Here is a 13,029-nt window from a genome sequence, read left to right as displayed (position 1 = left end):
TAGCTCAGTGCCACCCTTAGAACTAGCTAGAGGGATCCATGCCCTTCAAAGGGGCCCCAATATCAAAATCACCCCAAAAGTCATTTATTAAAGATCATCCAAGGATCTTGGTGCTACACAGCATAAGCTGTAATTCTCAATATCTGCTCTCATACCTAACACCATTCAGCCCTGGCGACACAGCACTTCTCCACACTTCTTGCTCTATGTCCTTAAAACAAAAGACCACTGCATCCAAATACCATGAAGCTTTGCACTGCTGCTGACATCACAGACAGCCACGGTTCAGGGTGTGGAGAAGACTGAGTGGTGAGGGACCCTAGGTGAAACAAAGGGATTCTCTTGTCAAATCCTTCCTCTCAGAGAGCAGGAACGCTGTGGCGAGAAGGTCCTATTTCCAGCAAGTGCTGAGCATCCATTTTCTTGCTCTACTTCAAGTGTTCCAATGTGTAGATGGTTTTTGCAATAGTAACATATGATGGCTGAGGAATTGTATTTTACTCTTAAATTTGTTTTTTTTAAGATTTTATTTATTTATTTATTTGAGAGAGCGAGAATGAGAGAGAGAGAGAGAGAGCACACGAGAGGGGGGAGGGTCAGAGGGAGAAGCAGACTCCCCGCCGAGCAGGGAGCCTGACGCAGGACTTGATCCCGGGACTCCAGGATCATGACCTGAGCCGAAGGCAGTCGCCTAACCAACTGAGCCACCCAGGCGTTCCTCTTAAATTTGTTTTTTGTCCTTTTAAGTAAGCTCTACACTTGGGGCTTGAACTCACAACCCCGAGATCAAGAGTCACATGCTCTGATGATGGAGCCCGTCAGCACCCCTGAAACTTTTCATTATAGCAACATACTTAGTAATTTTGTTCAAATCAAGGCAAGAAAAATAGATTTTATGGAATAAAGATGGAACAATTTGTGAATTATCCACATCTTTATTTTCTTACTCATCCAGTATTGCTGGCCTTTGGCCAAAATACCCATATATGTTCAATAATAATTAAGTGCAGTCATGTTTGATATTTTCATGACTTTCTCTGTGTAAAAAAAAAAATCAAAAACATATTTTTCAACATGGCATTATGAACGTGTAGTTGTCAGTATTTGCCTGAGGATAGATTTCTTGCCGCTGCATTCCACGAGAATCCCCATTTCTTGCCCACGTGTTCCCTACTGCACTGGGTCGAGACCGGATGGGTTTTGTTCCTGGCACTGGATGCGGAGGCACCTTGCTGAGGACAGCAGTGGGAGGTGGGGATGAAGGAGGTGGTGATGAAGATGTGGGCAAGGAGATGGAGGTGGTAAGCACAGCAGCTGGGGCTGCCCTCCTTCCCGCCTCGCTTGCTTGCCTGCAGAAGACTCCAGGCTCCACCTCAAGGGGGCAGGCAGTGGGTAGGGGGAGCAGTGGAGCGTAGGACCCGAAGTCGCAGGTACAGCTGGGGGGGGGGGCGGTGCGGAGAGCTGGGAGCTCTTCTGCAGGCCCCGCTCTCCGGCTGCCAGCTGTGTGACCCCAGCTGAGTTACTTTGCCCGCCTGGGCCGCTCCTTCACCGCGTTCACGTGGGGGCTGCGTGAGAAGAAGGTGCCTACTGAGCAGAGCGCCCAGCACATGGCGCACATTACATGGACTTGTCTTCCTCCTTCTACCAGGCTGTAGGCGCTGCGAGAGCAGAAATCTGATCTCTTATTCACTTCGTTCGCTGGCAACACGGAGGTGCTCCACAAACAAGTTTAACAACACCTTCCTCTCCACGCCCCCATGATCTTCCCCCCTTCCCGCCTGGGTGCGGGGGCGCTGGCTCTGCCCAGAGGCCGCACCCCTCACCCGGAGAGCGAGAGCCAGGCTATTGTTGTGGCTGAGATTCTTTCCTAAACGGAAGGCCCCGAATTACAGAATAGCTGCTCTAATCTCTGTGGGGTGCACAGGGCCAGCGGAGGGGGCCCCTCCCGTGGTGCCGGGGGCCCCACCGACGTCAGCCTGAGACCCTCCTGCTCACTGAGCCAGACGCCACCCGGAGCCCCGTCTCTCCTCTGAGCTGCCTTTTCTCAGGACCCCCACCACCTCACGCATCTCCTCACAGAAACCATCCCTTCTCTGCACCCCATCTTCCCTCTCAGCCCCCCTGAGCCTCTCTCTCCCTCTGCCTCACTCTTTTCCCCCTTCCCCACACCCCCCCACCTCCTGCCCTCGCTGACACCCTGACACTCCTGCCTCTTTAGGCCTGTAGCTCTCACCATCCCTCCCCCAGTACCCCACCCCCCACCTCCCATCCCAGCCAGGCCAGAAATCCCTACCCCCTGCCCAACCCCCCCAGCCCCCACCCCCGCTTCTCTGGCAGAACAAACGTCCTCCCCAGCCCCCTGCCTCGTTGGCCTCCATCACAGAAGCACTGCCCTGGCTGGAGTTGTGATCAGTCTGTCAGCCTCTGCCCGCCACCGCTGCCCCCCGCCAACCGCTAAGCAGGCTGAGCTCCCCGAGAGCAGAAACCGTGTCTGACCCAGCTGCTGACCTCACAGCACACCGCAGTGTTCAGAATGATTTGTTGACAGCAGCTGAGACTATGGGGTTAGAGAAAAGATTGAGGCCGGAGGTGTCAGGAAGGTGCCAGTGCTGGGCGAGAGCTAAAAGGCAGATTCATCTAATATTTATGAGCACCTTAAGGCACCAGAGGCTTCCTCAGGCACCACAGCCGCTACTTCCTCATGCCGCTCATTCCCATTTTACACCAAAGGAAACTCAGAGAGGTTAAGCTCATGCTCCAGGCCACACCGCCAGTGAGTGGTTACACCAGGGATGGTTAGCATCTAAGGCAGGGCCGAGGTGTGGGTGGCTGTGGTGAGGGGGCTGTAGCGGGCTGCTAGGGGAGGTAACATTGTGGATCTGGGGTGTGAGGCTGGATCTGAAGAGGCCTCACTGAGCCATCTCATTATTCCCAACACTGACCAGAGCTGCTCCCCCATCCCCTCCCCCCACCTTCTCCCCACTCTCTCCTCCGGAAGGAGCCAGTTCTGACTCAGACCCATTCCAATCGATCATCAAGGTGATCCGGGAATGAGCCTGGAAATAGGAAGGAAACCTCTCTCAGACTTGGCCTCCCACTGGCCCAAGGTCCTGGCTCTAGCACGAATCTCCTTAGGGATCCGTGACCAGAAAGGCAGATGATCCGGTTCTTGGCAAGTGTAACCGGGAGACCAGCAGGGCCAGCAGCTGTAGCTCTGCCTCATCATCTCCCCCCTCCCAAGGATTCTTTCACCCCTGAAGCCAGCCGGAAGCCAGTCCAGTTTGACCTCTCCTCCAGGAGCCTCTCTGCCAGTAAGATAGAGGGTCTGTGTCCATTGGCATCCTGGGACAGGGAACTGTCACCCCTCAGACTGTGAGCTCCTGAAAGCAAGGCTCCTTGACCACCCCCCACCTTGGACTCCTGAGGGCAGAGCTGCGCCTCCCCTCTCTGACTGGGTGCTCCGAGGTCTGGCGCTGTCTCCCCCCTCTGACTCAGGGATTGCTCCTGCAAGGAGGCGGGGTCATTTGTAGTCAACCTCCTCAGACCCGGGGCTGCCCCAGGGCAGCACTTGCAGTCCACTCTGAATCCCCCCTTTCTGTAGCCTAGCATCCGTCTTGGTCCCTAGAAAAGAGCTGAGAAGCCCACCCCCCCATGTCCCACCCCCACTCTGCTTGCCCTTCCACCCAACCCAGATGCTCCTTTAAGACCAAAGGGATGGGGGTTGCATCAAGTCAGACACAACAGCCCCATCCTCCCCCTCCTTCACAGGCCAGGTTTCCTGCCATTGACAGCATCCCAGCTGGGCCCTGCCCGGCCTCACACTTAACCCCTTCATGGCCAGATCTCAGTGCTCGGGGCCTGCACCCCAACCTGCCTCTGTAAAATTAGGAGAATAAAAGTACCCCTTTCACCGGGTTGTTTTGAGGATTAAATGTGTTAATCACAGAACAGTGCCTAGCACATATTAATCCCCCAATAAAAGTTAGGTGTTAGTCTCATTGTGTGAGCTTGGGTGGATCATGTCACATCTCTAAGCCTCAGTATTCTCGGCTGTGAAATGGGAAGTAAAACCCACTACTCCCAAAGATTGTCCCAGGGATGAATTGTGATCATGTAGATGAAAGTATTTTGCAAAGATACATAACATAACAATACAATATGGAACTATCATGGACTAATAAACAAACAAAAAAACCAAAAAAAACCTTCCCTTAACTAGGTGGTAAAAATCTCTTACCAGCAAATGGGCCTCCCTGTTTTTCAGACTCATTATCTTACTTGACAGGCAGAGGGTGCAGCGGAAAGAGTGGTTTTGGAGTTGGGTTTTGGCAAGATCCCATTTCCTCATCCATTAAGTGGGGTAGTCACCCCTACTGGGCCCCCCTCTAGAGTTTTTTTTTTTTTTTAAGATTTTATTTATTTATTTGAGAGAGAGAATGAGAGAGAGAGAGAGGATGAGAGGGGGGAGGGTCAGAGGGAGAAGCAGACTCCCCGCCAGCAGGGAGCCCGCAGGATCATGACCTGAGCCAAAGGCAGTCGCTTAACCAACTGAGCCACCCAGGTGCCCCCCTCTACAGTTCTTGGGAGAGACAAAGGAGATCCAAGAGCACAGGTGTGAATGTGCTTTGCAAACATTAATAGTTCTACAAGGGAAGGGAAGGGGTTTGTGGAGAGTGGCCCAGCTAGGAGGGGGGCAGGGGCCCCTTGGCAAGGGTGTTGATTTTTGAGCTCTGGGTGCTGCAGTTTACTGGGGAGAGGGGAGGAGATTACCGGACACCAGCACTGTGGGGACAGAGCTCCCCCTCGAGACATGAGATGTCAGCTCGAGAAGTCCCCAGTGGGGCAAAGCAGAAAGGAGGCCAAAGACACTGGCTTGGCCCCAGAACCATCCCTTCATCACCCTCTTCCCAGCCAATCCCATTGGCCATCAGAGGACCTTGGGCAGAGGCACCTCCAGAGGGCTCCGAAGTGACTGTCATGCCAAGACTTGCTAGGGCAGGCTCACCCTGCACATCCGCGGCACCAATGCTCCCACCCTTGGGCTGCAGATTCCTGGCCTCACCCCTAGGGAGAGCAGGCCTGCCACCCCCCACACACCCCAGCCAGGACAGGCCTAAACCTGCTACAGAGGAAAACAAGCACAGTCAGCTAGAACCCTGCTCTGCCTTCCTCTTTGAACCAAGAGATTCTGCCAAGGCCTGGAAGAGGGGGCTGACCCCACATGAAGAGCATATCCCTACCCCAGGCCTCTGGAGGAAGCTAGGGAATCAGGAGACCTTGCTTGGGTCTTGGCTGTACCCCAAGCTCACTGTGCCTCCATGCAAATCACTTAACCTGTCAGGGCCTGTGTGACCATCTGTAAAATAAAGGATGCGGACCTGGGCCAGAGGTCCTCTCCAGTGCTGCGACTGTGACCAGGAAGGAGTTAACTGGAGGCCAGGCTCCGGGTCAGGAAGGCGAGGGTTAATGGGGGGGGGGTGGAGGCTCTCTCTCCTTTTCCTGTGGAGAGTGAGGTTTGGCTGCCACCAAAGTTCCTTCCAGTCCTTGCTGTCCCTCCTGTCCTTGTCTGGTCCTGCCCAGGGACCCCTGCATCCAGCCTCGGTGAGTGCATCCCCAGCCCAGGACCCGGGGGGGCGGGGGGGAAGGCACTCAGGGACCCAAGGGCAGGGAGGCTGGCACCAAGCCAGTGAACAAGTCCCCCCCTCCCCCCCAGTCCGTGTCCGGAGCTGAAGCCCTGGGCAAAGCTCAGACCACTAACCACAGGACTGGGAGAAGGTGGGCAAAGGGACGGAGGGCACAGGGATGTCTGCCGGCCTTCTAGGGTGGAACATCTGTGGTCGAGCATCAGAGCCAACCCAGGAGGCAGGGAAGAGACAGTGGATGGCAGACTATTTTGGTCCCTGTGTTTAGGGACTTTTTATAGCCTTGCTGCTCAGGGCTGGGAGGAGGAGAAAGGGATGGGAGGATACTCGTAAGGTCAGACAAGCACAGTGCCCTCCTGGGACCTTGGAATCTGACCCATTGCCTGGTAGAGTTCTTGAGAGGCAGGAGGGAGGGCACTGCCGGGCTTTCCTTGCTGCCTGGGCTCGCAGTCACCAACTACCTATGGACTGGCTCACTAGACACCGGATAAGGGTGTGTGTGTGCGTGTGTGTGCTGGGGTGGGGGGTTTGGCAGGGTCTCTGTTCCAAGGCCTCTTGGGGGTGCCTCCCCCCATCCCTGGCAAATTCTGCTATTTTGTTGCCTCCTGACTGGAGGTCCTGTCAGCCCCCAGAACTTACGTGTCCCTTTCAGCTGAATGGAGGATTCAGGGAGGAGGGAGCGGGGGTGGTATGGGGTGTGCGGAGCCGTGTGGGTGGCCCATTCTGTTACTGCCAACAGCACTGTCGGCTCTTGATATACAACCCCTCCTGGTCCCCTTCCCCAGTGGCAGAGGGGAGGTGGCGGACCAGGGTCACAGGGTCTCAGGATGAGAAGAGGGCAGGGGCCCTGAGGGCAGATTTCTGTGAGGGCCGGTTATTGGGAAGAATCTGTGGAAGGAACTTTTTAGCGAGGCAAAAGGCCCATGTCTAATGGAAATTGCTTAGTATTACAGCAGCAAGAAGAGAAGCAAAACATGAGAGGGAAGTTCTGCTCGGCCCTGAGACAGGCCATCTGAACTAGTTCTGCACTGCAAGGCTAGAGCCTGGGGTTTCAATCCCAGCCCCTAACTCTCAGTAAGATCTGAGCAAGCCCCTTCCTCTCTACCAGTTTCCTTTTCTGTAAATGGAAATGCAGAGGTAGGCGAGGTGGTGTTTACAGGCGGGCATTGTGGAATTCCCTTGGCAGGAGTACCGAGGTGGTAGGTTGCTGGCTGACATGACCTGGTCACCACCTCTCTCTTTCCCCATGGCCCTGCTGGGACTGGGCAGGGCAGTTGGCTGCAATTATTGGAGGCTCCTACCCTGTGGTTATACTCCTGACCTCGGGTGCTTGGGGGCGGGAAGGGTGGGCCCTCCTGGAGCCAGCCTGTGACTGGGGAGCCTTCTTGTCTTGGACTCAAAGTTGCTGGGTTGGGAAGAAGTATTTTTTCCGGTTGAGGCCACTTTCGGGAACTGAGCCGGGACCAGCCCCATTTCCTTTTCCAAGTGTCCCACTTGCTGATGCTTGCTTGGCATGGCTCTGTGGCCAGACTGGGGTAACCTCCAAGGGGCATGTTTCTGGGTGACCAGGGCGCCCCTGCTCAATGTCTTTGAGGGATGGGGGGGGAAGGGGTGGTCTGAGCCTCTCTGCCCCTTAGGCATGGTAAGGCTGATTTGGATGGGGGAGGGGTGGCTGGCTGATCCTATTCTAGGGAATGCCTGAAGGAGAGGTGCAGGGACATCTCCTCTCTCCTTGACCATTCCTCTCTCCCTGTAGGCACCAGGGAGTCCCGGGCCAATTACTCTTGGCTCCTCAACTAGCTGCGTTACTTCCAGTGGCTTATGGGGTACAATCCTACCCAGCTCCGCTGAGATGATCCTGGCCTCTCCCTCCACCCCGTCCAGGGGACGGACCCCCAGCGCAGCGGAGAGGCTGGAGGCCGACAAAGCCAAGTATGTCAAGACACACCAAGTGATAGCACGACGCCAGGAGCCAGCTCTGCGTGGGGGTCCCGGACCGCTCACCCCGCACCCCTGCAATGAGCTGGGGGCCCCTGCATCGCCCAGGACGCCCAGGCCTGCCCGCCGGAGCAGCGGCCGGCGGCTGCCAAGGCCTGACTCCCTCATCTTCTACCGCCAGAAGCGGGACTGCAAGGCTTCTGTGAACAAAGAGAACGCCAAGGGCCAGGGGCTGGTGCGGCGCCTCTTCCTGGGGCCCCCCCGAGACGCCACCTCGAGCAGTCCGGGCCCAACCGAGCGACCAGCGGCTCCTGGAGTTTGGGCCGCGCCCCAAGATGCCCCGGAAGCAGCAGGAAAGCGGGCGCTGTGCCCCACCTGCTCACTACCCCTGTCGGAGAAGGAGCGCTTCTTCAACTACTGCGGCCTGGAGCGCGCGCTGGTGGAGGTGCTGGGCGCTGAGCGCTTCTCTCCGCAGAGCTGGGGCGCCGACGCCAGCTCCCAGCCCGGAACGTCGCCGCCGCTCGACTCTGGGGACACCAGCGACTGGACGTCCAGCAACGGGGACACGGATCGCCCGGACGGTGCTGGCGGCGGCGGCGGCGGCGGCGGCTCAGAGGCGGCGGGCTCGGCGCGGGACGGGCGCCCCCCGGTGTCGGTGGTGGAGCGCAACGCGCGCGTCATCCAGTGGTTGTACGGCTGCCAGCGCGCCCGCGGCCCGCCGCGCGAGTCCGAGGTGTGATTGCGGCCGCTCGGGAGCGGGCTCCGGGGAGGCCCGGCTCCGGGGCCCGGGGAGGGCTAAGGGGTGGGCGCAGGGCTGGGCCCGGGCACCGGCAGGGACGCCCTGCCTCTGACGCGCCGGGTGCCTTTAGGCGAGCCCTTCCCTCTGGATTCTTGGTTTCCCCCTGTGAACCTTGGGAGGATGGGACAAAAGAATTCCGAAGGCCCTTCCCAGAGCCGACGACGGAGGGGGAGGGGGCAGCTAACGTGGCCCCTGTGGAGGCCGGGTCTGGGGAGAGAAGCCTGGGGTGGGAGGTCAGAGAACCTGCTGAATAAAACCAAAACGTTATTTAAAGGAGTCGTGATGTTGGATTAGAGAGCAGATATGGGGGGGGGGGGGGGGGGGGCGTGGGGGGTGTGGGGGGGGGGGGGCGGGCTTGCGGGGTTACGCGCGTGGGTTTTGGAATGCGGGCTCCAGGCTCACTGTGTGACCCTGGGCAAGCACTTAACCTCCCCGAACCACAGCTGCACCCCTCGGTGATCAAAGTATTTTTGAAATGGTCGCAAAACGCACGGCAAAGTGCCCGGCATATAGAAAGTGTTCAATAGACGACAGCCACTAAGACCACTAAGGAATTAGTACTAACTCTATTATGATCATCTCCTCCACCGACCCCGAGGTCGGTCCAAACTAGATCTGGGAGTCAGGAATAGGGTGTTTGGGGAGTTCTGGGGGAGGGGTCTGCTCCAGAAATCTGGGGTCCCCCGGCCGAAAAGCCCCCATTCCTGGAGATTTGCTGCCCCCTTTTGGTTACTAGCTATGAATGGGCTGAGATAGGAAGAATCCAGAATTGAGGACAGTAAAGGAAGGGACCCTTCAAACCAGGATTTTGTTAACCCGCAGCCTCACATCGGGCCACTGTCTTCCTTTCCCTCAAAGACACACAAGGTCACTTGTTTGCCTCACACATCCGCACCTCAAGGCTTTGCTTAGGGTCCTCTTCCCTTTGCCTGGGCTACCTTCCCCTTTCTTTCCACTCATCCTTCTAAGATTACATGTATTCATTCCCCCTCAGAAATTCCGGAATCCCCCAGTCGGCATCATCTCCGAGCTCCCAAGTACAGCCTTATTTTTGTGCCTCAACTTGTCACCTTCTGTGGGACCCGCTGGTCGTCTGAGTTCCCTCTCCAGGTCTCTAGCCTCCTGACCTTCCCCTAGTACAGGGACGGTGCATATAGCAGGGTCACAGGCAACGGTTGTCGAGTTAAGAGGCTGAACAGGGCGATGGGGCCTGTCCTCTGGGGTTTCTCAGGTTTCTGTAAAGCTGTACCCTAAATCGGACACAATCTACCCTGACAACAGGGCTGTCTGGTCATTTCCTCCCCCTACGCTTGGGGGGGAGGGGGGGAGGACGCTTTGAGCTGGACCCTGCCTTGAGGTTGCCCGCCCAAAAGCAGTCATCCGTGCCGTCCGGACAAAGGCACGCGGTCACACGGGGTGTCGGGTCAGGGTCTTTATGGGGTTGGGGAAGGAAGGAGCGGGTGCCCAGCTGGGCCGGCCTGCTAGTCGCCCTTGGCCGCAGCCTTCACCCTCATCTCGGCCAGTTTGTGGGTGAGGAAGCCCCACTGGAAGCCGACCACGGGGTCGGCCTCCCCTGGCTCGGGGCGCTCGGCAGCCTCCTCCGCGACCTCATCCCCGGCTTCGGGGTCTGGCTCCGCGTTGGGTTCGGCGCCGCGCAGTATGGACGCCGCTGTCGCCCGCTGCTGCTGCCACCTGCTGGCGAACGCGTCCCAGAATCCGGGCCCGCGCGGCTCTGTCTCCGTCGCCGTCACCGCCTGCGAGGTGGACCGCGCCGCCAGCGGGCTGCGGGAGAAGGACGGGTGTCACCGGCCGAGGCCCGAGGAGAGGACGAAGAGGGGAGACGGGGTGCAGGCGCTAGTAGTGGGGCGGGAGGAGCCAGAGGGAGGTCAGGTGACTTGGGGGGGGCGGGAGACTGGAGGCCCGGGAGGGCTCAGAGGCACAGGGAAAGGGGGCTGGGGTGGGACAGGGTCATGGGATTAGGTGAGGGGTCTGGGAAGAAGGGGCTGAGGCCAGGACTCCTGGGGAGAGAGTCGGGGTCAGGGGTTTGGGAAAGACTCGGGGAGAGGAGTACCACCAGAGGCGGGAAGCCTGACAGGAGGAGTCCGGAAAGCTGTGGGAGGAGCCCGGAAAGCTGTGGGAGGAGCCCGGATGGGGGCGGGGCCCAGCGACGCTTGGGGCGGGGTCAGACGCTGGGAGGAGGGGTCCGGGAAGCCAGGGTGGCCGCCCCAGGGAAAGAGGCAGGGTGGGGGCAGGGGTGAGGTTCTGAGATGGAGAGAAAGGGGGACTGGGAAAATGAGGAAACACTGGAGAGAAGGACGGGTAGACCCAAGGAAATGAGAAAGGCCTAGACGAGGGCTTAGTGGGGAGAAGGACTGGGAAAGTGGCAGGGAATGTGGGGAGAAGGGCAGTCAAGGAGGGGGGATGAGTCTTGAGGTAGGAGCCTCAGATCTGAGAAGGAGTCCTCGGAGCTCTGGGAGGGACAGGGGATGAGCACCAGGAGGGTGACAGGAAGCCCTGGGGCTGGAGAGATGGGTGGGTCAGGGGGACCCCAGGGGAGAAAGGAATAGGGGAGTGTCAAAGAAAGGGGGTACGACTGGGCTGGAGGAAAGGGCAGAGAGGGAGTGTGCACTAGAATAGAGCTAGGAGAAAGGAGCTGCCCTGGGTCCCATCTCCTAAACCCCAGCATCAAAGTCTTTCTTAAGTCAGTGGTTCCTAACCAAACTAGTGTGCCTCAGGTCCTCAGGAGCAGGCTGCAAATACAGATCCCAGGCCTCAGCCCACACCTGCGGAATCAGAATCTTTGAAGGAGGGTCTGGCACAAACTCCCTAGGAGGATGAGGGTTTAGACCAGCATTGGGATCTGGACCACCCTCTGTTCTCAACACCTAAACATTCTCTATTCTGTTTCCTGATTGTAAGGAGAGGACCCCTCCCATGCGGATGGGGAGGAGAGAGAGAGAGAGTCTAAAGTACCTTCTAGCACCTCAATCCCAACAGCCCTAAAGTCCTCCTGAGATCTAACTTGAACTCAGATAGGTTGCTTTGGCCTCTTTCCTGATGAGAGAAACGGAAACAGCCTGGGGCTGGTCCTCCCCCTCCCTCCTTGGTCAGAAAGATAGACAAATAGACCAGAAGGAAAGCCCACAGGAGAAGGGGGACCCCAGGCCCATCCCAGCCCCCACCAACACACACGTACTGGTCGGCACAGGGCTCCAGGGGCAGGAGCTTGTCCTCATCTTCTTTGTTAAACAAAGACGACATTGTCAGCCAACCTTTCACCCCGACCCCCTGAACCTGGGAGGAAGGGGCTGGGAGTCAGCAAGGGGTCACAGCGGCCTCTGCCAGGCTCCCCGAGGCTGGGGTGAAGAAGGGAGAACTCACCCGGCGGGCCAACTGTGACATGGGATGGAAAGCCTCTTCTGCGGGTTCTGCCGGCTCAGATTCCGCTAACGCTGGGTTCCCTCTCTGGGACACAAGACCCCCTCCCAGCATGAGAGAGGCCCCAGAGGAATGGGACCTCCCTCGCCCACTGCTAGCCTGGTATGCACACCCCGGCACCCCAAGACCTCACACCTCAACACCCATCTCGTCTGCTCACACCCTCCATAAATACAGACAGGTATACCTCTACACAAAGCCACCAGTCCCATATCTTACCTGTATAGTAGACCCCTGCAGAAACCCTTGAGCACACACCTGCTCACCCACAGACATATCCACACGCACCCAAAAATGTGCGGACAAGGGCATGCGTGCCAATGGAGACACACACCTGTACATGAGCATGCCTCCACACGACTATACCTCTTCACCTGTGCAAAGATGTCCGTGCTGGGAGGCACCTCTACAAGGACACGTACACAGTTATACCATTCACACCTGTGAACTTACACCAATGCAGACAGAGGCCCACCTACAGCACACTACACCTCTCCACCCATCCACAGACACGAAGGCAGAGCTATACATACACACACTGTACAAACAAAACACCTGCCAATGCCCTCACAGAGGCCCTCAGGAAGAGACTTATGCCCCAAATACACACACCTGCCCTGTCTATCTCCAGTTCACACCCACCCATACAACTTCATGGGGCATTCTACATGGACGCCAGTTGTCAAGCCCCATGTACCCCGGGTGGCTACTGCCCACTGGTCCTGGAAGGATCTCTTCCATGTGGTAACCCTTGAGATCTTTGGAGACAATGACCATTCTTCTGGTGGCCCCCAAATCTTCTTCTTCAGTTTTCTTAAATACCCTGGCTTTCTGCACCATGCCGTTTGTCATCCCTGAATGTGCCAATGGCTTCTGCACAAATATGCCCTCTCCCCAGAGCTGTCCCTTGCCCTTCCTTGTACCTTTCACTCCTGCTGCCCCTCTGCCATGACCCACCCAGCAAGCATGGATGCTACCCACCTCCTCTGCCAGGTCCTCCTCAGATTCCCCACTTAGGGTCTGTAACACTTTGGACTTGTAGGTTTTCCAGAAGGCCTGGTTCATGGCTGGAGGGGAAACAGACCCGGCATCCAAGCTCAGGAAGGCAGTGACTCAGTGGGCACCCAGTGGGTCTGGCTCTAGGAACTTGGTGAGGCTGAGAGCCTGTCCCAGGGATCAGGTGACTTCATTAAAGATGCACCAGCCTTCCCA

General features: G+C 57.5%; 2 protein-coding genes across 5 annotated transcripts; one reads left to right on the top strand and one right to left on the bottom strand.

Moving 5' to 3' along the window:
• Positions 1–5,507: 5,507 nt before the first annotated feature.
• On the top strand, positions 5,508–8,652 carry FAM110D (family with sequence similarity 110 member D). 4 transcript variants are annotated; one of them, XM_025855652.2, is made up of 2 exons: positions 5,508–5,601; positions 7,399–8,652. In XM_025855652.2, the coding sequence occupies exon 2, from the start codon at positions 7,495–7,497 to the stop codon at positions 8,317–8,319; it is 825 nt and encodes a 274-aa protein (XP_025711437.1). In that variant the 5' UTR covers positions 5,508–5,601; positions 7,399–7,494; the 3' UTR covers positions 8,320–8,652. The 4 variants fall into 4 exon arrangements, with proteins under 4 accessions (XP_025711437.1, XP_073759708.1, XP_073759709.1 ...); XM_073903607.1 differs by lacking the exon at positions 5,508–5,601 and adding an exon at positions 5,643–6,135; XM_073903608.1 differs by lacking the exon at positions 5,508–5,601 and adding an exon at positions 7,049–7,177.
• A 1,136-nt stretch (positions 8,653–9,788) lies between these two features.
• On the bottom strand, positions 9,789–12,882 carry CUNH1orf232 (chromosome unknown C1orf232 homolog). Its single transcript, XM_025856126.2, has 4 exons — positions 12,799–12,882; positions 11,761–11,844; positions 11,576–11,673; positions 9,789–10,161 (listed from the first exon to the last, which is right to left on the bottom strand). Exons 1-4 carry the CDS (start codon positions 12,880–12,882, stop codon positions 9,861–9,863), a joined length of 567 nt encoding a protein of 188 aa, XP_025711911.1. The 3' UTR covers positions 9,789–9,860.
• Between the last annotated feature and the right edge of the window lie 147 nt (positions 12,883–13,029).

This window comes from Callorhinus ursinus, unplaced genomic scaffold (assembly GCF_003265705.2).
Source record: "Callorhinus ursinus isolate GAN/ISIS: 27379988/994484 unplaced genomic scaffold, GSC_fseal_2.0 scaffold18, whole genome shotgun sequence".
Lineage (NCBI taxonomy): Eukaryota > Metazoa > Chordata > Mammalia > Carnivora > Otariidae > Callorhinus > Callorhinus ursinus.
The sequence above is the reverse complement of the archived record's forward strand: the minus strand, read 5'-3'. Positions and strand labels throughout refer to the sequence as shown.

Excerpts from the sequence above, each read along its gene's own strand:
- FAM110D (XM_073903606.1), top strand. The coding sequence starts at position 7,156 with ATGGCTCTGTGGCCAGACTGGGGTAACCTCCAAGGGGCATGTTTCTGG. Across the intron at positions 7,285-7,398 it reads CTCTCTGCCCCTTAGGCATG|GCACCAGGGAGTCCCGGGCC; the intron begins GTAAGGCTGATT and ends CTCTCCCTGTAG.
- CUNH1orf232 (XM_025856126.2), bottom strand. The coding sequence starts at position 12,882 with ATGAACCAGGCCTTCTGGAAAACCTACAAGTCCAAAGTGTTACAGACC. Across the intron at positions 11,674-11,760 it reads TGTCACAGTTGGCCCGCCGG|GTTCAGGGGGTCGGGGTGAA; the intron begins GTGAGTTCTCCC and ends CCTTCCTCCCAG. Across the intron at positions 10,162-11,575 it reads CTGGAGCCCTGTGCCGACCA|CCCGCTGGCGGCGCGGTCCA; the intron begins GTACGTGTGTGT and ends CTTCTCCCGCAG.